At 43.0% G+C, this 24,268-nt stretch overlaps 6 protein-coding genes across 6 annotated transcripts; 1 reads left to right on the top strand and 5 right to left on the bottom strand.

The window, feature by feature from the left end:
* Positions 1–1,582: 1,582 nt before the first annotated feature.
* Positions 1,583–3,577, bottom strand: LOC6652955 (integumentary mucin C.1). The gene is made up of 3 exons (XM_047011575.1): positions 3,369–3,577; positions 2,384–3,263; positions 1,583–2,352 (listed from the first exon to the last, which is right to left on the bottom strand). Exons 1-3 carry the CDS (start codon positions 3,445–3,447, stop codon positions 1,674–1,676), a joined length of 1,638 nt encoding a protein of 545 aa, XP_046867531.1. The 5' UTR covers positions 3,448–3,577; the 3' UTR covers positions 1,583–1,673.
* A 972-nt stretch (positions 3,578–4,549) lies between these two features.
* On the top strand, positions 4,550–5,055 carry LOC6652954. The gene is made up of 2 exons (XM_002075317.4): positions 4,550–4,630; positions 4,703–5,055. The coding sequence occupies exons 1-2, from the start codon at positions 4,591–4,593 to the stop codon at positions 4,921–4,923; spliced, it is 261 nt and encodes an 86-aa protein (XP_002075353.1). The 5' UTR covers positions 4,550–4,590; the 3' UTR covers positions 4,924–5,055.
* A 1,914-nt stretch (positions 5,056–6,969) lies between these two features.
* Positions 6,970–9,891, bottom strand: LOC6652953 (DEAD-box ATP-dependent RNA helicase 20). The gene is made up of 4 exons (XM_002075316.3): positions 8,638–9,891; positions 7,916–8,566; positions 7,239–7,855; positions 6,970–7,184 (listed from the first exon to the last, which is right to left on the bottom strand). Exons 1-3 carry the CDS (start codon positions 9,747–9,749, stop codon positions 7,570–7,572), a joined length of 2,049 nt encoding a protein of 682 aa, XP_002075352.1. The 5' UTR covers positions 9,750–9,891; the 3' UTR covers positions 6,970–7,184; positions 7,239–7,569.
* A 1,989-nt stretch (positions 9,892–11,880) lies between these two features.
* LOC6652952 (putative mediator of RNA polymerase II transcription subunit 26) lies at positions 11,881–13,046 on the bottom strand. Its single transcript, XM_023181410.2, has one exon. The coding sequence runs from the start codon at positions 12,924–12,926 to the stop codon at positions 12,051–12,053; it is 876 nt and encodes a 291-aa protein (XP_023037178.2). The 5' UTR covers positions 12,927–13,046; the 3' UTR covers positions 11,881–12,050.
* Positions 13,047–16,591: 3,545 nt separating this feature from the next.
* On the bottom strand, positions 16,592–19,062 carry LOC6652951 (LIM domain-containing protein A). Its single transcript, XM_023181385.2, has one exon. The coding sequence runs from the start codon at positions 18,879–18,881 to the stop codon at positions 17,406–17,408; it is 1,476 nt and encodes a 491-aa protein (XP_023037153.1). The 5' UTR covers positions 18,882–19,062; the 3' UTR covers positions 16,592–17,405.
* A 2,276-nt stretch (positions 19,063–21,338) lies between these two features.
* LOC6652950 lies at positions 21,339–22,078 on the bottom strand. Its single transcript, XM_002075313.3, has one exon. The coding sequence runs from the start codon at positions 21,989–21,991 to the stop codon at positions 21,398–21,400; it is 594 nt and encodes a 197-aa protein (XP_002075349.1). The 5' UTR covers positions 21,992–22,078; the 3' UTR covers positions 21,339–21,397.
* Between the last annotated feature and the right edge of the window lie 2,190 nt (positions 22,079–24,268).

The following is a 24,268-nucleotide window of genomic DNA, read 5'->3' as shown; positions in this document are numbered from 1 at the left end:
AATGACAGAGACTGTATTGCGAACTGTTTGTAATTCAATCCTATTTCAAATGGAAAATTATAAATTCCTACCAAATCTAAAGACATTTCCATTATTACCTATTCTGAATCAGACTGATTTGTAGACAATTGGCATTTTGTTTTTGCAACTGTGACACGTTAACATGTCCATTGGATGCCATTGGTCTGCTTCTCGTCTAAAAGTAGACGCACACAGTTCAACGCCCTAGCCCTTTGCCACCTCCTCTTTCTGCTCCTGCTCCTTCTTGACCCAGTCCCCAGCTGTCACTTTGATTAGTAAGTGAATTATTTTTCCTAAGAGCAGCCAGTGAGGGTAATAATTTCTCCTCTGAGTGGGTGGGAGGGGGATGGAAAAGAAAGCGGCGAAAACTTTTGTCCGGCCGGCAGCATTTGTGCGGAGATTTTAATGACCAGAATGGGTGAATGGGTGGGTGGAAGGGTGTCTGAGGGGTCAGGATAGTTTCGGTGGTGGTTCAACTTTAATTGCATGCGTTGCAAGGCGGTGCTAATTGACTTGGCTGCTGGCCATTATCGGGTTCGGTCAATTGGCAAGGAGGGGAGAAATGTAGGACGATAGTGAGACGATGAGGTTGAAGGTGGTGGGGATGAGGGTGGGGGGTGGTAACAGCATGTTGTGATGTGTTGAAAGTGGAAGTTAAATTGTATTTGTTTAGTGCGCCTCATGGACATGTGGCCATATGGGTATGCGGCCATGTCTAGGCCAGTGAAATTCCCAAATCTTGGAATCAGAACTCACAGGCAAAATATGTATGTATGTTCTCTTTGAGTGAGTGTCTGTGTGTGTGTCTGTGTGTGCAGGTGTGGGTATGGGTGTGTGTATGTGTGTGTGTGTTTGGCTATTTGTGTTGAACAAACAGTTTGCTAAATTAATTGCACACCAAATTGTTTATTTGCCTGTTTGTATGTAGTTTTTGCCTTCTATTTAGTTTGTTCCGACGCCCGAAAGGAGTAAAGGTAAAAGGTTGTTATAAGGATACGGGTAAAGGTAGGTGGCCACAAATGTTGATTCGTCCTTTAATTGTGCTCCTTTCATTCAATCATTAAATCTTATCTCAATTACAAACAAAAATGAAAGTAATTGGTTTTATAATTGATTTGGCTCAATTTATACTAAAATAAATTGATTGTCCTTAAATGGAAATTTTAAGAGAAAAACATTAACTTAATAAGACTTTTGTTATTTATTTTTTTGGGAGTGCTCCATAGAACATATTTTCTGTCATCTTAGTTAATTATGATTTGAATGAACCTAGTTACCTAACTCAGATCTGGCAAAGCTGGATTATAAAATATATCGATAACACTATTTTAATGAATTAAGATTTTTAAAATCTTTAGATAGATAAAGAGAATATTTTAAAGTTTCAGTTTTAAATTAATAACTGTTGATAGGTCCAAGGTAAACTCTTGATACTATTTTTTAGGGATTTCAAAACGATTCTCACTTTACCGATTACTTAAAATAATAAGTAAATATCGCTTACTTTATCGATTAAAATCGTTTAACCGATAGCTTGAGAAATTGCAAAAATTTTAAGTTCTGCTTTATATTGGGCACACCGCCTTTATTTTGCTTACATCTAAAACTAACTATAGAATATGTGTTTTTGATTTAGTCTTACGGTTTCCCTTCTACTGTGGTATCCGTTGATTATGAATGTTGCCTAGATTCAGGGGCAAGCCAGGCAGAGGTTCAAGAACGCCATTGGCGGCTAATTCAACAATTTGATCATACTCATCGCTTGAATCGAGAAAGTTAGATGTGGGCTCGGCCGTGGTGGTGCTGGTGGTGGTGGTGCTTGTTGTGGTACGACGGCGCCATTTTTTACCATTGCGCCCTTTGCGGCCTTTTCGGTGGCGACGATACGGCTTATTGGTCGTCGCTTTTTTGTTATAGGGATACGGTAACATCGTAGAGAGATAATACGCGTCGGTTGTTGTTGTCGGCGCCACTGTGCTGGTGGTTGTTGTTGTTGTGGTACTAGTTGACGAAGATGCTGCAGTGGTGCCAGTTGATGTTGTTGTTGGTGTTGTTGAGGTACTAGTTGATGTTGTTGCTGCTGCGGTTGTAGTGGATGTTGTTGCTGGTGTTGTTGTGGTACTAGTGGATGTTGTTGCGGGTGTTGTCGTGGTACTAGTTGATGTTGTTGCCGCTATGGTTGTAGTGGGTGTTGTTGATGTACTAGTTAATGTTGTTGCTGGTGTTGTTGAGGTAGTAGTTGGTGTGGTTGTCGCTATGGTTGCAGTTGAAGTTGTTGCGGGTGTTGTCGTGGTACTAGTTGATGTTGTTGCTGGTGTTGTTGTGGTGGTACTAGTTGATGTGTTGTTGTTGGCTTGTGTTGTTTGTGGTACTAGTGGATGTTGTTGCTGGTGTTGTTGACGTAGTAGTTGGTGTGGTTGCCGCTATGGTTGTAGTTGAAGTTGTTGCGGGTGTTGTCGTGGTACTAGTTGATGTTGTTGCGGATGTTGTCGTGGTACTAGTGGATGTTGTTGCTGGTGTTGTTGAGGTAGTAGTTGGTGTGGTTGCCGCTATGGTTGTAGTTGAAGTTGTTGCGGGTGTTGTCGTAGTACTTGTTGATGTTGTTGCGGGTGTTGTCGTGGTACTAGTCGATGTTGTTGCTGGTGTTGTCGTGGTACTAGTCGATGTTGTTGCTGGTGTTGTCGTGGTACTAGTGGATGTTGTTGCTGGTGTTGTTGAGGTAGTAGTTGGTGTGGTTGCCGCTATGGTTGTAGTTGAAGTTGTTGCGGGTGTTGTCGTGGTACTAGTTGATGTTGTTGCGGATGTTGTCGTGGTACTAGTGGATGTTGTTGCTGGTGTTGTTGAGGTAGTAGTTGGTGTGGTTGCCGCTATGGTTGTAGTTGAAGTTGTTGCGGGTGTAGTCGTAGTACTTGTTGATGTTGTTGCGGGTGTTGTCGTGGTACTAGTTGATGTTGTTGCAGGTGTTGTTGTGGTGGTTGTCGAAGTGGTGGTTGGTGCCGTGCTAGTGACTGCTGGTGTTGCTGTGGTTGTTGTTGCGTCTGTGGTGCTGGATGATGTAGTTTCCGATGTCGTTGTGTCTGTATCGGTGTCTGTTGCTGCCGCCGCAATTATCTCACTGATATTGATCGTTATTGTTTCATTTACACGCGTCGCTCCATTCGCCGACTGAAGCGTATTGTTCGAGCTGACAATTGTTGCCACAAATGTAGAGTTTTGAGCGGAACATGGTTGACAAATGGCTGCTGGGAACAAATCGAAATAGATAGATAATAATCAATTATAAATCAGACAGTTGCCACACACACACACACACGCATGCAGAGGCATGCATATATTATACTAATTACCTAATGTTGTCACCACAACTAGAGCAATTAAATAGCTACGTGACGGCATCATCATCCTTTCGGCTGGAATTTCTCGCATATTCTTAATTAGCTTTCGGTTTGCTTATTTGATGGGTTTTTGTATGGTTTTATTTTGTATGCTGCTGTTGCTGATGTTCTTTTTGTTGTCGTTGTCGTAGTTGCTGGCTCTGGGAGTTGCTGCTCTATAAATTTGGTTAATTAAACTGATTTTCAAAGTATTCATCTGGTTCATTTTTATATCGGACATGTGCGGAAACATCGAGTGAATTGTACGTGATATAGCTGAACTCGATTCGCTTATCAAATCAGCTTGTAGCACTTGTCTGCCGATAGACATCTTGATAACTGATTTGCGAAAATATATAGAACTCTTAGACATTCCCATTCGACCAATTTGACCACTCTTCAATTCTGTTCAACGATGCATTCCGGAAGCATTTGACAAATTTTCTTGATTCGGTCACGTAAACTTGGTCAGCAGGCAAAAGTGTGTAGTGGCCAATGAATTTATCAATTCAATCAGAGATGGCCATCAATCGGCCAGTCAAAATCAACTATTTAGCCAGGCAAATGAAGGTAGAAGGTAGAAGGGGAAAAAGAAAATACTCAACAACTAATTAGGTATTATGGGTAAAATAAAAGTTAAATAGACAATGTTTTATTAATGTTCGTGTGAAAAAATGCCAAACAATTTTAATTAAGTATTTACATGTGTTGTTTTTTTTTTTCGTTTTTGTTATTACGTTTTTACGTTTTTATTTTGCATTGGCATTACCCACAACATGCGAAATTTTAATTATTCAACATGAACGTGACGAAACGTAAATGTTTTAAAAATAAAAAACAATTTGTAATACTCAAACAAACTGAGCTCAGACCAAATTCAATGGCATGAGAACGAGAGGGTCTATAACCCAGAGAGCAAGTACCCAAAAAAAGGGAATATTAAGTCTTATTTAGTATCTACATGTAAATCCATCGATGTTATGGGACGATTAACTTTAGATATCTCATATATTCATACATATGCCTTTAAAATAAACGTCATGTGCTATAAACTGTCTAAACTGTCGATTGTCAGAGTTTAGAACGTGCTTTTAGAGCGTTTAACCGAATACTGTATAAGCCATATTTCGACTATATAAGCTAACATTGGATCCCATTTCGAAATCAGTTCGATTATTCAATTCGCTCTAACAACATGTTCAACAAAACCTTTTTCGTTGCTTTGCTTTTGTGCGGTTAGTAGTGCAAAGGATTTAATGAATTAATTAAAATTGATTGATTGATTTTGAAAATCTCTTCAATTACAGCCTGCTACCTGGGCACCATCTATGCTGCCCCTCAAGGCTCCTTACTTAGCGGCCTCCCCGTCGGCTCACTTACCAGTGGTCTAGCTAGTGGTTCTGGTTCGCCATTGAGCCCGGTTACTGGACTGGTCAGTGGACTGCCCGGTGCAGCTGCCGGCGGAGTAGTCAGTGGACTCACCAGTGGAGCGTTGAGTGGTGCCCTACCAGGTGGAGTACTTGGCTAAGAAAAAACAATTTCCAAACAAAAAAAAATCAAAATAGCTGAAATCATTTACTAAATTCAATTTTTGTTAACAATTTTGTAAAATGTATTAGATAGAGAGTAAAAAATAAATATTTTGGAATTACTGCATAAATATTAAAGCATTTTCTTTCCATTTCCGTATCTAATGTGGTGTACCGACTTTGAACAGATGGCAATGTCCTTTCCAGGATTCCATACCACTCTTTTTTTTGTTGTTTCATTTAATTAATCGAATATATTCTCTCTCAATGATAAAACTCTTTACTCTTTATGTGTATGCAGTTTTCTCATTCTCTTTCACTGGCTTAAATTCCCCCCCTCTTTGTTTCCATTCTCCTGTGCACATCATCCATCAATTAATTGACTGCATTACGACCCCAAACTTTTTCAGTTCCTTTCTCTCGCGCTGTTGTTCTCTTAATCAACAGATTGCTTATGCCGCTCACATATCGATTGCATCTTTGATTAGTGCACGGAGGAGAAACGAAGAGATGACAGAAGTTCATTAACTGTCACACACAAATATGTCAAATGAAGGTGGTCCATATGTCAGAACTCAGCACTCTGCAAAAACGGAGCCAGACCTAATTGAAATACAACATTGGAGTCAAGCCAAGCCAAGCCATCCAACCATTCAACCATCATCAGACCAAAACAAAAAGAACAAAAAAATGTTACATAAAAATTTCTAATCCATTTGCCCGATACTTATGCACGCCTGCACTCGAGGGATTAATAAGTGTAGCTGTTTGTATGTATGTATGGGGCACCGTCTCCAACTCCAACTCCATCACCATCACCAGCTCCTCAGCTCCTGAGCGCTCATGGAATTGTTTCAACCACCATTGAGAGTAGCAAAACGAAGGAAGGCACTGCGAAAGCCACGCGACAACACAGCCAAATCAATTTCGACTGTCAACTGTCAATCAGGCAGCAATTCAATCACGCAACGCACTGGGAGTCCTTGCCACAACCATCCTGTGCATACCGCACACAACAGCATCTTTAAGGTCGCTCACTCTTCTTCTGGCGTTGGCTTAAATTATTCAAAGTATCAACTTTGGCTACAGCCATTATTAATGCTTGGCCCTAAAGTCACAAACATTTGTACAAGAGATTTTTATGAATTACGCACGGGTTGCTGGTGTCGTTTATGAATCGGGCTGGAACCGGGTTGGGACCGTGTTGGGGGCTCAAGGGGTTGGCTTACCATATGTACATAAAGTTATTCCTACAGATTTTTATTGGCTAAGTATTATGATTACCATTTACAACTCGGCAAAGGTCTTGCATATGCATTACAACTGGTCACAGCTTGCCAAAAAAAAGGGAAAGGGGAAAGGTTCTTAGACTAGGTGTGGGAGGGTTGCGACCCCAACTCTTTGCCGAGTTTTCCGTACTGGTTTTCTTCATTCATTCTTGCTTGTTTTTTTCTTTCTTTTTCTCTCTCTCTCTCGTCGATGGCAAAATTTCGCAGTCAAAACACATGTCACGTATTTTGCTCGTAATTATGGCAAACGTGAGAAATTTCGTTAAGATTTTCTTAACACATTTTCTTGCATGTTTGTTGTAGTTATGTTTCTTGGCTGTTTTCATACCCTAGCAAAAAGGTACATTTCATTTTCGAGTCGTTACTTTCAGCGACATTCTTAAACAATATTCGATATGAAATTCTTAAACAATTTCATATGAAAAAGTTAACAAAAACAATTCCTTAAGTTTTTCTCCGTGTGGTTCTAAATTTTGACTTCGTTCGGTTTTCTTGTGTAGTGAAAAGTGTTTCATTATTCAGCTTCTTTTTGTAATTCTCTACAATTTTAGTGTATAGTATTTCGGCAAACTTGGCAATGTCAACTTTCCTTATGTTTGGATATAATTTTTGGCATTTTCATTTTTGTTTAACACTCTGGTGTGACCCCTTTTTCTTCGATTTTGTGCCCCACAGGTAGTCACGTCACGTCAGGAATTATAGAAAATATTTCCCTCACACACACACAGACAGACACACACACAAACACAAGGTGAATCACACACATTTTGCCATTTATTTGACTTTGATTTCACATAACAAAATTTATTTCTCTTAAATTTTTTGCAAATCCTGCATAAGTTTGCCAATTAATTGCTGCACTTGGGCAACAAAATTTTTAATTATATTACGGCGAGTCGATGGCTCAGTCGTCGTCGCCGCCGTCGTCGTCGCCGTTGAAGTTGATGTTTCAGCCATTGCCCAAGCGGTGACTATATGAGTATAGAAATTAGATTTGTCCAATAGAAAATTGTGAAAATACTTACAGCAGATTACGGTAAGGCATATGATTTGTTTCACGTGCATTCTGCGTCAAATTGGCAACTGAAGTGAGGCCATGGCCAACAGGGTTCATACATATATGAGGGCCAGAAAGGTTAAACGCCACGTTTTTTCTGAAGGCTCACGTAATTGAGATATAGACTCTCGCTTTCTTTTGGAATGCTGCAAAATGAACTAGAGTATATACACTAGTTTTGAATTGGTTTGTACTTGAAAAGACGATTTAGAATACGGTTAGAGGGTTGAAGGGGACTGACAAGAAATTTAGCAGACAAACTACACGAAACTTATTTTAAATTTATCCAATTGGTTGAACTACTCTCCCGTAGGGCAGGGACCACGACGCCTGACGGAACTAGAAGCACTCATTGTGCGCCGCTCCTGGCGATTCTGATTAACACGCTGGTCCATTTGGCGCAATTCTATGGGCACTTCATGCATACCAGCCTCCAAAATGGCAATCAATTGAGTGGCCAGGAAGCTGTCAGTAGTGCTAGTGATATAGCTAATGCAGTTGCCAAGGCGCCCCGATCGGGCAGTACGTTCGACTCGCAGCACATAGTCGGCTATGCCTGGCGGGAAATCGTAGTTGACCACATGACTGCAAATAAGAGCAAAGTGAGAGTGACTGCATCTGAACACTGAGTGAACAAGAACTCACTTGATATCTTCGATATCCAGGCCATGGGCGACCAGGTCGGTGGCAAGGAGTATGCGTACATAACCGCTACCTACGTCACTTAGAATCTGCGATCGCTCCTCGTGCCCGAGCAGGCTATGCAGACAGGCGTTCATCATGTTGTTGGTGCCCAGCTGTAGGGATAGCTCAGTGGCTCGTTCTTTGGTGCTGCAAAAGATTACGACCTTGTCGTACGGGGTCATTTGACACAGAAAACTCATCAATTTGCCGAACTTGTCGTGCTCATGGAGAACATAAACGAGTTGCCGCACCATTTTGGTAGACCTGGATCTGGCAATGCCTTTCGTTGGATCTGCGCGGGGGCTTATGCAGACCAAAACAGGTCGCAGAGTGAGTCTATTGGCCAAGCGATGTACCTGAGCATCCCACCTAATGGACATTATGACGGTCAGCCGATCCATCCTCATACTTTCGGCAATGCGATACAAATGCGGCTCGAGGCCCATTGCCAACAAGCGAAAGGCGCCGTCTATGATGAACAAACTTATGTCACTCAGATGAAGATCCTCGATATCGAGCAATTCGGCAATGCGGACAGGAGTTCCAATGATCCATTGCACACGTTGATCCAGTTGCGAATATGTATTCGTTGAGCCATCCACCAGAAGGAGACTAAGTAGAAAATAAACGAAAATTATGGAAAAATCTGGGCAATAGTGTGCCTCGATGCAATCTCAACTTACCAACTTGCCTGGCCATTGCTAAAGTTCTGCAACTCCTGCTCCACCTGCATGGCCGCATCTCGTGTGGGCACTAGGACTAGAACATCGGCTCCTAAACTAGATAGTCCTGGGCGTCGCCTTAGTCGGTCGCTGTGCAGCAATGAGGGCAAAAGGTAGGTCAATGTTTTGCCCATGCCAGAACGAGCTACGCCAATTAGGTCATGACCCTGTAGCAAAATTGGCCAACCTTGACCTTGAATGACCGTAGGTCGTCCATAGCGCTCCTTCAGCTCTTGGGCCCAGTTGTTTCCATACTGGACAAAGGCCTGCTCAAAAAGCCAAACTGGTCTCGGCCAGCAGAATTCGAAGCCCTCACAGTTATTGAACACCACCACAATGTGATTTGTATCGCGTAGAGCCAATACGCTGCCCTCACCAAGTGCGGTTACCTCCGGGGATTCGCGATAGTTGAATGTGAATTCCCTGGCTGGAAATGGGAACTTTTTGCGCGAGATCCCAGGAATCGATGTGCTGCGCCAGCTGTTATTGTTGTGGCCACCAGCCGATTGTCGGCCTGTTTGATGCATGGATGACCAATTACCCCGACATCGGTTCTCGGTGATAATCTTACAGATGTCGACCAGGGCGTCGTTCACCTGCACTTGCAGCCCTCCACGAACAATCAGCAGAAGGCGCTGGCGATCCAGATAGACAGCCACATTGTATTGACGTTCCACTCGCATCACAGTGCTCCCAGCCCTGCCCAGTATGGCGCCAATGTCCTGGCTGCAGATCTCAAGGAATTTGCGATAGGGTCGCTGCTCCGGGCCCGATGTTGAAGTCACCCTATATCGCTCCACTCCACTCATTTGGGATGATGCCATTGGAGGGATCATACCCACACCTAATGCCGCCGGTGGCGTGGGCAGAAGCGAACGCCGCGACGCACTCGACTGATGGTCCGACGTGGATGTGTCACGTGTGGACGTTGGTGATGTCGAATGAGTGGTCTTTTGTCGCGACTGCATAACATTGCGGAATCGGCTATTATAGAAAGAGCGGCTCTTGATTGGCTTTTGCGTCCAGTCAATGCCCAACTCGGTATCCGATTCGGAATTGCAAGCAGAAGACATCTCTGCCTTCAGGATAAAAAGTGATACTAAAACTTTTATTTAAAAAATGTTCATCTACAAAATAAACCGTTAAAATAGAATTAAATAGAAAAACTCCTTCACGTGAGAAATTTTAGTTGTGTACAAAGCAACGAATGGAAAACTATGAGCACTTCATATTCTTCAAACTGACTGTAATGAAATGGCATACTAGCATGGCATACTAGATGATATGGGATTTCCCTCTCCTTCATCTGGTCTAAGGTTACAGACAACTTTCTCCTCAATTTGCGAACAGACAATTACATGACATCGTCCTCTTCGAGCCAATCTCGGCTCGTGCACACAAAGGAACCAATCGAAAGTTATATCAACATATATCCCACGGTATTGATTGCTTTGACAAATCTCTGAGAAGGCTCTGGTAATTTTATTACAAAAAAACGAACCCAAACTCGAGTTCTTGGGTCTCAACAAAACCACAAAAAGCATTATTCAGCAGGATAAAGCGGCCAGAAGTACAACAAATGCAGCTTCTATTCCCCAATGCGAAAGTAATAGACCATCAAGAAGAACAGGAGAAACAGGATGGGGTGGGGTGGGTGGGGGAAGGTTTTAAGATGCTTTGTGAGTGTGCGTGTGTGTGTGTGTGTGTGTGTGTGTGTGTACGGAAAATTAAATTCAATTGTGTGACAAGTTAATCCTATTTCTCATCTTCCAACTTTTATTTAAGCTTCATTCTTTATGCATTACATGTGAACGAGTGTGAGTCAACAGACAGTCCTAGTCAGGAGTTGTCTGGGTTGGATGGTAGGCAGTCGTCAATCAATCAGTCTGTCAGTCAGTTACGCAGTCAGCCAGTCAGTCAGTCAGTCAGTCAGTCAGCCAGTCATCCAGTCAGCCAGTCATACGCTGTCACAAATGTTTGATATGTGGATGCTGTGAAAGCGAGCCCAAAAAGTGAAAGCGAAGGGTTGCACGTTCTGACCGTGCCCGTCTCAGTCTCAGTCTCAGTTGTAGTCCCAGACCCAATTCCCAGGGGTTCTTCTCATCTCTTTCTCTCCCGCTTTCTGCCTCTCTCAGCAACACTTCATTAAACGCATAAAGCAATAAAATGTGCTCTTGATGAAGAAAACAAAGGATAACCCCGCACCCAAGCACTGCAAGCAACCTTCAAACCCCAAGCCCCAGAACGAACTTGAAAATGCTTCCACTGTCTGACAGCTGCTCAATGTTGCTGGTTGCCATTGCCATTGCCTGTTAATGGCGGCAGACAAACCCGGAATTTCAAGTCGAATCCCCGTACGAGTGACTTCTATTGAAGCTAATGGTAACTGTCTGTCTGTTGCTGTCTCTGTTTCTGTGTCGGTGTCTATGTCTCTCATTCTTTGATTGATGCACGCGCTTCGAAATGTGTATTAAGGTTTCGCCCTTGTTTGCCTTAGAAAGTTAAAAGATTTTCAAGTTCATTTTGTTGAAATTTAAAGTTCGATATTTAAAGCATATTCAATTTATGAGTAATACAAGCAACAGCAATGCAATTGTTGTGAACAATGGAATATAGCATTATTATAACTTTCAATGACTCCGACTCCGAGGACGACGACGACGAGGACTATGTGACGCAGATTGAATCGCTCTTCCAGCTCCCAGGTTAGGCAAACATCAATAATCCTATAAAACAAAAACAAATTTCCATCTCTTTGTCACGCCTATCTCAATCTCATTCCAGTAATTTTAGCTCTTGTAGTCATAGTCATAATCATCGTCATCATCATTGTCATCTTCATCATCATCAGCAGCCGCAGAGTCATTGCCATTGTCATCGGGGGTCCTGCAGGGTTATTTTTGGTACGATGGTAGGCAGGAGATGATTTCCGCATCTACGATGCTTATAATAGAGTAGCCGAGATGTATCTTTATTACGGTAATTGCTCATTGAACAGGAAATTATTATATGCGTGCGTGTCCTATAGTCATCGAGTCTACGTTTTGCCATCGTCTGCCTGTCAGCCATATAAACAAGCTAAAAGGGATAATAATAATGATAATAATAATAGCACAATATGTGATTGATGTGAGCTGGTGATGTGGCCACTGCCGAGATGGTGTATCCGCATACCTATTCGTCTAGGAATTGCATCATGACCAATTAACCAAATCACAATAGTAATTTATTATCAAGCATACAAAATACAAAATACTGAAAAGCGACCACACACACATTCGCACGCTTCGTCCTTCCAATTCAAGGCTGTTCCTCTTCGCTCTCTCTCTCTCTCTCTCTCCCCCTCTCTTTCTCTCTCCGTATTTGTGATCTGCTTATAATGTGGGCAACACCTGACGCTGAGCAATACGTTCCGGGCTATCGCCATCGCCTTGGCCCAGCTGCCCAGTGGGCGGACTTGGACGTCGCCAGCTCCACACAAGGATGCCATCTCCTCCGCCAATATCGAAATGGACAGTCTGGCGTTGCAGAATGATGCGCACACTCAACATGAAACGTTCCATATTAATTTGAAACGGGCGAGGCACACGTACGGCCATGTTGCCGGCTTGGCCCTGTGCCGGAAATGGCTCCCGCTCTCGATCTGGGTTCTGTTCCTGTTCCACATTGTCATCCTGTTGCTGTTCCCGCTGCTCATTTAATGGTTGTTGATTGTCCTGTTGTCGCAAAGGCTGTTGGAACTGTTGCTCCCGCTGTTGCTGCAGCTGCGCTTGCTGTTCCTCTTCGAGCTCTTCTTGCTGAAGCTGGAGGTGTTCTTGATGTAGTTCTCCCTGCTGGAGCTCTACCTGTTGGAGCTGTTCCTCCTGGCGCTCTTCTTCCTGAAACTGTTGCAGCTGTTGTAACAGATCTTGATGCAGTTGCCGGTGCAGTTCTCGCTCCAGTTGTCGCTGCAGTTGTCGCTGCAGTTGTTGCTGCAAAATCTGCTGGAGCAGCTCCCGTTGAAGCCCTTCCTGCTGGCGCTGTTGCTGCTGGAGCTCTTCTTGATGAAGCTCTTCCTGCTGGAGCAATTCCTCCTGGAGCTCTTCGTGCTGGAGCAGTTCCTCCTGGAGCTCTTCCTGCTGAAGCTGTTGCAACTGATCTTGCGGCGGTTGTTGCTGCTGCTGCTCCTGCTGCTCCTGCTGCTGCTGCTGCTCCTGCTGATCCTCTAAATTGTTTGCATGGTCAAACCGATGCTGTCGAAACGGATTCATTGTCTGTCAACACTTTTCCTTACTTCTGTATTTCTTTGTTTTATATATCTGGAATTTTGGATTAACTAAAGGCAAAGTACGAAATTATATGTACCCGATAGATTTACATACACACATACAAATGAGAGACAAACCAAGGGTAAATCAAATTTAAAAAAAAAACACACAACAACAACACAAAAAGTGTGATAAGAAGATGTATTGAAATCCCGACAGAAATCATGGATGGAAATATTTAATTGAAAAAAAGAAAGTTATTGAAAAGAAATGCAATCGAATGAATGTACTAGGACTAGGATAAAAGCATCAGGAGCAAGACAAGTCACACGCCAGGGAATCAAACTGCAGGCAAATGTCTATCCGCATAGTCCGGTGTATGTGTGTGTGCGTGTATAGATCGGAGTGGGGGTTGGAAGTGGGTTGATGGGTTGGTGGGTTGGGTGGTTGACTGGACAAAAGGCATACAATATGCCATGTTGATGACATGAACAACGATGAAAGAAGTATTATAGTAGCTACAGCTACAGCTACAGCAGCAGTTGCTGATGGTGGTGCTGCTCCAAAGCCTCAGGGGACAGTGACGACAGCAGCAGGACACTTTACTTGCCATCTTCAGTTTCTGTTGCTGTTTCTGTGTCTACTTTTCGCTACTGGATGGATCCGTTGTGCATGTTGGATGGCAAAACCTCAAAATGTGAAAACCAAAATTAAATTTACATCATACATGGCAAAAAAAATAGAGAAAATGGAAAAAGCAATATGGGGAAAGTATCTAGAAAGGGCAAACTGGAGCAACACGTGAGGGTGAACAGCATTAGAGACCAGCGAAAGCCATCAGGGGTGCGTTCCATTGTAATTTTATTAGGTGAGAAATGTGGGTGTTACACTCTCCCCGTGTCCGTGTTTATGTCGTGTGTGTGTGTGTGAGGGTTTATGGCGGTAGAACAAATAAATAAGCAAAATATGGTCGGTTAACTCGCTGGGGCTCATGCCACTCGGTGGCACAGTGCGTTTGCGTTTCCGTTTCCGTTGCGTTCCATTTCGTTTCGTTTCATTTCGTTTCGCCAGGCCCCCGGGTGGCACATTAAATTAGTTTTGACACGTAAATGCGTTTAGTAGCGCGCAGAGAGTTCTGTGCCCTTATTTCATCGCCCCAACTTCCCCTTCCATTCCCTCTTTCCCCCCTCCCAACAGGACAACCTCCACATTTCGATGCTTGGGCTGTGCTTTATAGGGTATTCCAAGCATTTTGTAGCATAATTTTAGGCTGTCACACTGAAATATGCGAATAAATTACAAACGGCAAGCAAAATGCAAGAAAATTTATGACCATGATGGAATAGGGGAACCCAAATCCGCCACCCCCGGTCAAATTCCAATTAACCTAAAATTAAATGAATACAATTACTAACCTATTATTTAGTGTAGTCAAGTCAAATTCAAGTTAAAAGATAATCATGATGAAAGTGTGTAGTAATTAATTAACCCAAAACTGAAAAATTAACAACTACTTTTTGTGGATGCAAATTAATTCCATTGGTAATAACTATCTGCACCTCGCTCTGCACTCCCTTCCTTTCCTACGTATGTATTTATGTTTGTGTGTACCACAGATTATCCTGGTATTCCTTTTACAGTAACACATTTCTATCTGTCTCTCTCTCTCTCTCTCTCTACGTGGCAATGCATCAAGTAAACTGTGAACTATTAACGTTTAAACTTGGCTTTGCTTGAATCGTGCACAAACTTCAATGGCCAAGGCATGCAGTCATTCTCCCAAACATTCCCATTCCCACAAGCTACAATGATAAATGACAATACACCTCAGTCTCGGACTGACCTTATCCCATATCCCAGACCTCTACTCCGGTCCAGTCCAGTCCGTTTTGAAACTCTCCATCTCTCGCCAACAGTTATGTTATGGCATGCGGTACAAAGTGAAGTTCCCTCTGTGTATGCATTCTGGCTACTGGTACTGGTTGTAAATGCCACACACACACAGAAACTGACGAGGGCTAGTTAAAAAGTAATTTCTTTAGTGTAGTTCTCTTAATTTCACAAAAGATGCTACCTGGACTTTTGCTGTGGTTAACCCTCGATCAAAAACGAATATGCTCACTCGAAGGTCTAAAGTCTAATGTCTGAGGTGCGAGGTCTCCTCTCTTAAGCCTTAAATCAGCCAACGTTGATGAGTGATATTTATGAATCACATGAGTACACTAAATCATCACTGGACATGGGACAAACTGCTCACTGGTCGCCATGCTCGCTGGGAATGAGCTTAAGCAGAAAGGAGCGTGAGATTCGCATGTTGTGCCGGATAATTGCTAAGTTGTTGTGGCCATTTTTGTTTACACACATACACACACACACATACACAACACAAACAAGTTCAATGGACTGCCATAAATGCAAGCAAACACCAGGAGATCGATATAGAAATAGAAATGGTAAAATGTAGCTGGTACTGGATCCTAGTCACAAATCCCAAGAACATGCAGGTAGAGGATGGCCAGAGAAACAGAGAGAGAGAGAGGGAGAGAGAGAGGGAGAGAGAGAGTGTGAGATTTTGCAAAGTCCTCAGTCCAGCAACAACTTGCCACGTTAATTGCTAAGGTCCAACATAAAACGCAATTATAATGCATTATAAAAGGGAGACCAAAACGAGAGAGAGGGTGAGAGAGAGGGAAAATACAAAAATAAAGAAAACATAAGCGAATATGGCCATGACACAAGAGCGTGTCCATCAGTTCTTGACAAAGGGAAGCTCCCTTTTAGCTGACGCCAGTCTCGATTCCAATTCCACTTCTCGACCATTCGAGGCCGTGCCACGTCATTCAGTCGTTGACTCGCCATGTTAAGGCATTTGTTGGGCTTAAAGGAGGAGCCTGGAGCCGGGAGCAGAAGTTGAGTTGCGTTGCCATGCTGATTATCAACCGAATACTTTTGCCCTGGCCCTGTCCAACCATTCAGTGTTTACCCATTTCATCAACATTCACAACAGCAGAAGCAACAGCATCTCATGCCCCATTCCTCCTTTCACCCACCACACCACACCACTCAATGCACTCACATTCACCGCCCGCCGTTTCGTTGGCGCCACTTTGTCGCGACGCTTTTTATAATTGAAGCAAATTGTTAGTCGAGTTGGCATTCACTCGTCGACGACGACATCAACAACAACAGCAACGACGCCGTCGCCGTCCATCGACCATCCTCTCCTCATCCTTTCACTGTACCACTCCATACACCATTCACCATCCGCCATCCGCCTTTCTTTTGCATTCTGTCAGGCGCCTTCATTTCCTGCCTTTCCCGCCCCATTCACCACCATTGCACCCACTGTTTGCTGGGGCTTTTGTAGCATTCCAATTACAAAACAATCATGATGAGCTCTATATATTTTGTAAGAACAACAGCAACAAATGGCAACAACTGGCATTGCATCAACAATAGTTAGTTAGCTGAACAAGTGGATGGATGAAATGGTGATGGGGTGGGATAGTGTGGCGATGCGACGGAGGAACATGGACATGGAGAGCAAACTACATACACATAACACTTTGTAGTTAGATAACTAGAAAACAGCGAGTTAACAACTTCTTCACTTGATCATTAGACTATCATATGCCACAAATGATGGGATGGAATAATAATTCGCGTGCTTTGGCTTCCCACTCACGCGACACTTTTTATTAAACTACAATTTTTTATTTTACCCGAATCGTTTGCAAATAAATATAAATCATTTGGAACCCATAACAACTCAAATTTGAGATTAACACATTTTAGAAAAGGCAAAAAAAAAACTTAAATTAAATTAATCAATAATAACGTGGCAGGAATCGCTCGAAATTTACCAAAATAAATATATGTAGGTACGCGTAAATATCCGATACACATCATCTCCTTTTTCTAGAGGCAGCCCAACGAGTCAAGCGGTCGGCGAATCGAAGGACCATTTCGGTTATTTGGCTTGGTTGATGGATCGGCAGCGATACGGGAAACCGGAATATGCAAAACGGGCCACCTTTATATATATATATATATATATTTATATATATATACAAGTATATATATACTTATATCTATCGATCAATCAGAGCAAAGTCGAGCGATTGCGTTTTCAAAATTTGGTAAATATGCATATTGATATAGAAGCAGATGTGGATGCGGATACATGTGTGTAATTGGTTCCAGGCCCGCATCACACACGAAAAAACACAGTAAATCCAAAATTGGGGGGGTGGGGAGGGTGGACCACAGTATTGGCATCGGGTAGACCTCCTGCCCATTGTTAAAAGGTTCAGTTTGCTTTGGTTTTTTCTCTTTTTTGTTGGGTTTGATCGTCGTCCTCGTCCTCGTCATCATCGTTCATAATCATAATCGTTGTCATCGTTGTCGTAATCGTTAATCGGTCATCGGTCATCGTCAATATCAATTAGAATTATGCGACTGTGGGGGGGATGATAGTGGGGCCTAACGCTTGCGCCAGGACAGCGGCTCCTTCTCCAGCTCCTTGGCCCGCTGTGCTGCCTCCTGATTGCGTCGCATTATCTCCACCTGCTCCAGCTCGGATAGCAATGTATATCTATTGCCATCCTTGCGTAAATACCCGTTAGTAACGGCCGAGTGCAATGTGTGCGGCACATGACGCTTCAGATCCGCCTCCGTCCGTTGCAAGCGAATCGACAGTGTGCTAATGATCTCCGGATAGCTAACTGAGCGATTCAGCTCACGCATCAGACCCAACACCGCATTGAAGAGATCCGGCAGGGGCTGGCGACGCCAACGCGTATTCTGGCCATGTCCATGCCCATTTCCATGTCCACTTCCATTTGCACTTCCATTTCCATTTCCATTTCCATTTCCATGTCCATTTCCATGTCCAGATTTTTGCACCAAGACCTGCGACGAGCTCACGTGCGGTGTCTGCAGCAGCGGCTGAGATTGACTGGATATCGGCAGTCCCAACAATCCCTGTGAACGTGATGGCGTGAAACTGGCTGCGGCCACATTCAGCTGGAAATCGCACGGTTCGGACGGTGTGTTCAATACATGAGACGATCCGAACTGCGATGGGGCGCTGTAGGTGGGCTTGGGCAGGAGTCCCAAATGTGTTTGCTGTTGCTGATGATGTTGCTGTTGCTGATGATGTTGCTGTTGCTGATGATGTTGATGTTGATGTTGATGTTGATGTTGCGGCGTCTGCAACAAATGCTGATATTGCTGCTGCTGCTGCGAGTTGGATCCCAATCCATAATGTTGTTGCATAGCCGCAACGGAGCCGCCATTGTGGAGTTTATATGCTGAGGCTGAGGCATTCAGCGTGGAATTTGCTGCCAGTTCGACCTGAGGATTGTATAAATAGGACGAACTTGCTCCCGCTGCTGCTGAAACAGAATCCAGAGCTGTTCCCGATGGACTTGTTGAGTGATGATAACTCGATTGAGTGCGGCCCTTCATCTCACGCATGCTGGACACCACAGCCAGAGAATCACCATTATCCATACCATGGGCATACGTCTGGCCATGTGTATAGTTAAAATGATGTCCCTGCCCCTGACCCCCACCACCACCACCAGCGTTGGATCCACTGCTGCTGCTATCATAATGATGCCCCAAACTCAGACTGTTGTCACCATTGAGGGCACGTTCCATTTGGATGTGCATCTGCTGCATCTGGATTTGGTGACTGTGACTGTGACTGTGACTGTGACTGTGACTGTGAGTGTGGCTGCGATTGTGATTGTGATGATGCTCATGATCTCCGGGTACCTTGGAATGGTGGTTGCTGCTACCATTATGATTATTATTATTGTGGTTGTTGCTGTTGTGATTCATCTTGTGGGCATGACCAAATTTCTGGCCATAGCTCTGGCTCAATATGATGCCATTTTTAGCAACAATCGTATGTTTGGGAGTATCACCTAAATTTAAATGCAGATTCTCCATCTTCTACTCCCCAGCGCTCCTTCTTCTGCTTTGTCTTCTTCCCGTTATCCTTTTTGCTCTGATGAACAGCGACGGCGGGGGCGACGGCGGCGGAGTGATTCGTTCGGGACTCTTGGTATATCTGCTTAGCTCTTTTTGGTTCTTTCTTGCCTTTTTTTGGTTGTTGTTCTTATTATTCTTTTTTTTTCCTGTTTTTTGTTTTTGTTGGTTTAAATCTTTATTTTTTTTTACTATTAGAATTATTTTGTTGTATGTATGTGTGTGTGGTAAAAAGATAACGGATAGCGAAAGCGAACGCAGGCAGGCAAAATTATCGTCGTGACTTTTAGCGAGTCTTGAGAAGGCCCAAAATTACCCAACAGTTAAACACGGTACGGTTACGTTAATTTATAACAGTTTTTTGTGTGCTGCCGAAAGAGAAATTTTGCCGATCGAATTAAAGGGGTGTATGTGTATGTATCTAATACCAGAGCTAAGTGAAGTCTACAGGGCGACTGCTAAGTTATCCGTCGATTTCAATGTTTGCCCGCCCTCTTATCCGGAAAAAATAAAAACAAAAATATTTCGATATATCAACTGTGACACACACACACACACTCACACTCTCACACACACTCGAAAAGGCACAAACGAAATTGACTAAATCAAAATACACAAATTTCTATGTCAAAATTTCCTTACTTGCCCAAAGGGGGCTAAAACAACAACACTCACAAATTCAACCGATTTACAAAGTTATGCCCTAAATAAATAAGAGAACGGGCGGCCAACTTGATGCGATGAGGTGAGAAAGTCATTGGAATCTCAAGAGAGAGGGAGAGAGGCTGCCCAAGGGCACCAGAGTAAGAGTTGCTCCAAAAAGGGCGTCTGGCTAATTTGCCTAACAAGAAAAATGACTTACCAGCTGAAATCAAAACAAAACCGTCTTAACCCAACAAATGGATTCAGAAAAAAACACGCATTATTGGTTACCCAACACTGGAATCGTTGGGGTCACCTTTCACGAACAAGCGATAGCAGAGTGAAGTTAAAGCGCTAAAGCGGATGAAAATCGATAGTTAGCTATAATTATAGCTACTTTCAGCTATAGTTATGTTAAGCGAATAAGACAAGAACCTCGTAAAGAAAACCCTCCGAATTATTAAAAGGAATATTCCAATTGGTTTTCAGTTAATGAAATTGCTGTTTACAAAACTCACCTTTTAATGTAAGGGAAAGGTCGTTTGTGTCTGGAATTAGAACGCATAATTTATTTATTTATGCTTGCTACAACACTGGATCAAATTTAACTAACGATTTTCTCCTGTTCAACACTAAATTCGTTGTGTTGACCAACCCAAGAGAAATGAACACATCAAAAACATTCCAATTTAGTGAATTTTGTGTGGTTCATTTCGGATCAGTCTCCTCTAATTTCACAATTTTCAAATTACGCACCGCAAAATCTCATTTAAGTGAGCAAAGTCAAGTCACTGGCCTGTATTCACACGCACACACACACATTACTAAATGAACTGGCCCCGAGAGTAGTGGGCGTATGGTGAGGGCGTGGGTGTGGGTGTGGGCAATGGTAATGCACTTGCCATGCTCGCTTGGCCCGGCCAACGGGCGTGAAAATAACCAGACACAGAACACATGCCAGGACAAGTGCCAAGATAGCAAGCAGGTTGCCATTTGACGAGGAGACAGTGGTAAAGATGGGGCAAGAGGAGGTTTGAGAAGAGGGAGTTGTTGCAACAGTCTAAACAGGTATTATCACATATGATGCTGGGTCCAGAGCCAAGCATCGTGGCCAAACGAAGAAATGTGTGTGCCGGAATGCGTGTGTGAGAGTGTGTGTATAAGTGTTTGCAGGTGCCAGGTCAACGGTTTGTACGGCGCTTGACTAAGGACATCATAAGCGTGACTAAACCTCAAATGTAGTGACCTACGGGGGCGGCGAAAGAGAGTGCCTGTGTCCTGCATCCTGTTTTGAGCCTTTAAATACCAGTTGCTATCACGACAATCAGAGCCCTCCCTCATGTGTGCCCTGACAAATGACACCAATAATAACACTCAGTTCGACTAAGGCAAAGCAAGGGAGAAGGACTGCTGCGGTTCGCCAGCTTGCCAGCAAATCAAACATATGCGATACGCGATTGGGGTCAAACCACTAACATCTTAGTTTCCATTTCGCAATGTTGATATAACCATACAAGCTTAGTCAGACTCAAAGTCCTCATAACAAGGAGGGGGTGGGAGAAGAGTAAAGGGACATATTTAACGCCGTGTTATGCTAACTGCATGAACCTTCGGACTTAAGTCGCATAAGCTCATAGACAAATGGACCAGAAGCAACTTGAGAGTACCTTGACAACTAAATCGAATACAAAGACAATTGTAAATCCGAGTAGCGGCGAAATTGACAGAGACTATAACCACGAAAGACTCTTCTCCACCATTCAACAACTCTTAGGCTTTAAATTAAATCGATTTTTAATGATTCATCTACACATTCTGGTTGAGCTTTTCATGGGTCACTCCATTTTCCGTTGTAGTCTTCTGGGTCTCAGATCAGTTTTAGTCGCACTTGTTTCTTCTTCGGTTTCAGTGCCTGGTTGAGTGTTACTTGGCTGTATGCTATCCCTTGCCAGAGAGACCACCTCTGGCTTACTATGCCGAACGCTCTCTGAAGTCTCAGCTTGATCATCAGCCTTCTCGGGATGTGTATGCAGATCCTGTGCTCCAGCTCCTTTCGATGTGCTCTGCTCATCTCTTGAACTTTGTTTCAACTTTAATGCACTAGGTTTTGTTTCGGCAACTGCAACTGCAACTGTCAATTTATTAAATGTTTTCATATCGCGCGGCTCATTGGGATCCAAACGATTTTGTACTATGGAATAGCGAAAGTTTTTCACTCGCAAATAACCATAGATTAGGGCATCTTGAAGGCTGACGGTTATTTGTCGCTTCAGTTCCTCATCACAACGATCCATGCGCTCGGAAACAGCTTCGACAATCTCATGATGGGTCAATGGGTGATCTGCCTCGGCAATGACTTTGAGAATATTGCTAAACAGATTCGGTATAAGTTGACGGCGCGGAGCACTATTAAATCCTCTATGTATCATTTCGTATTTGAGATGAAGACTACAACAAATTTTGTACAATACTTATCAGAAAAACAAAACACTGAATGAAATCTCAAGGCAAATGTGTTTAGGGAAAATTCCAAAAATATTTAAATCAAATTTAAGTTAAGCAGATTGCGAATGCGTTTTCATTTGCCTTTTCTTTCAATACAGACCAGATTCGGAGACAGAAATATCGATTTGCAGTTAAAGTTGCTCTGCATAAGTACGGGTGTGCGTGTGTGTGTGTGTGTGTGTGTGTGTGAGGGTAATCAAGTACAAATGCGTCAAAAACATTCAGAAAAAAAACCAACTTAACTGCCAAAAACTCCCAAAAAACCCCAAATGAATGGCTACGAAAATTTGCATAAAACCAACAACGACAACCAAATAGCCGGAGCGAGAGAGTACGAAAAGTTAGGGCGAATGAGAGGGCATGATGTCGCGACATCTCATCATTGTCCTTAGTCCTTCTCTCCGTGCTCTTATTCCTTCGTATCGTTGTTTTAGTTGTTATTGTTTGAGGGTCCTGTTATGTCTGGCACGTGTCGCAATGAAAAATTTTGTGCTTGCTGGAAATTTCATTCGACAATAAACCGCAATTCTGATTGAAATCTACTTCAAGGATTTCCGCATTCAATGGACCTCAAACGGAAGCCAAAATACGCCCAAAAAATGTTTCAGGTAAATTGTTCTTCTCTCGTGCTCTCAATCTCTTTTTCTCAGCCGATTCTTTCGATTAAAGGCAACTGTCAGACCCGATTACCAACTAGATTGCTAAAAGTGAAACTTTTGTTTCATTTCCATTTCGTTTTCGTGGGTTGATAGTGTTGGAAAACTCATTCGCAAGCATATTTAATTTAATTCTCTAAATTAAAATAAAAATTTAAATGAAATGAACTCGATTGATTACGCTTGAAAAAATTGGACCGTGGAAACGAGTTGTCACAACACAACCTTTTGTGCCATTTGTGTGTGCGGAAATTTTATAATTTTTCAAATGTTATCTATAGAGAAGATACATTTAAATACTTAGTTTGTCTAATGTATAGTTGAATTACTCATTTTTGTGAAGACTTGCACACGTCGTATGAGCTATTTGATATTTTTATGACATGTTGGAGTTCTCTTGCAATGAAAAACTAGTTAGTTAGTGGTGACGTTCATGTAGTTATTTATGTATGTGCCAAACATACTTACTTTTGTGAGTGTAACTTTTACTAATCTGACGCAAGTGATTCGGCTAAGCTCCAAATGTGACTAGTAACAATTAAAACCAGCCAAAGTTGGCCTGACCAACGTAGTCCGCAAAAGCCCCGTTTTCCGTCCATGCAATTAACTTAAGCCATACTCCTTCCCTCGAGCCATCCCGAGCTCATTTATCCATTTGGGGGAGTGATGTAAGAGTTAGGACTTACAAGCAGGCAAGCAGGCAGAAGGAAAAGAAAATAATTTATTTTACGATTAGTGAGTGGACATCATTTCAGAGAGCGAAAGACAGCCGGTGGGTCGCCATTGATGCGTGTAAATACTGTAAGAAGGGTCGGTCCGGTCAGGTCTGGTCTGCTTTGTCCCGTTCATATCCGGTGTGGTCGAGTGAGTGAGTGACCAACCGAAAGTGATTCTTGTCTGGGACTGAATGGCGACGCTGGCGTCAGCATTACCGATGCAAAAACTATTTTTCAGAGCGGTGAGCTAGGTGAGAATATGGAAAAATCGATAAAAATTCAATAAAATGTAATTTTACAATTTCTTTTACCATTCATTATGATTCTTTTCTGCTCGGCCACACTTAAAGGAAAAAGAAGGGTATGGGGGTCTACAGAGCCTAGAACCATTCTCATTTAGATATTATCACTATGCGTTTTGCAACTCGAATACGAAAAAGTTTTCTATTACTTTCATTAGTTCGCAGCTGTGTGGGATGCCCACACCCCTCCTCCCCAAGCTCCATAGACACAATGGTTGTGGATGTGTATATGTATATATTGGCATCCTGGGATTGCAGTTTGAGTGTCGATTTGTTTTCCGTTGTTGTTGAGATTTATTAAATGCCACACGCAATGATGATGAAAGTTGGAAGTTTCGTGCACTCGACCACATAGTTGTCGGACACAGGCACATCCAACGAATCATTCCCCATTACCCCCATCCCTTCGTTCCCGCATCCCCGCATCCTAGACATCGTCTCACTAATCTAATTTGCAGTTATTGGCTGCCAGATTAGCACGCCACACCATGCCATACCATGCCACACCATGCCACATATGTGTGTAA

The sequence above is a fragment of the Drosophila willistoni genome (genome assembly GCF_018902025.1).
Source record: "Drosophila willistoni isolate 14030-0811.24 chromosome XL unlocalized genomic scaffold, UCI_dwil_1.1 Seg142, whole genome shotgun sequence".
NCBI classification, from domain to species: Eukaryota; Metazoa; Arthropoda; class Insecta; order Diptera; family Drosophilidae; genus Drosophila; species Drosophila willistoni.
The sequence above is the reverse complement of the archived record's forward strand: the minus strand, read 5'-3'. Positions and strand labels throughout refer to the sequence as shown.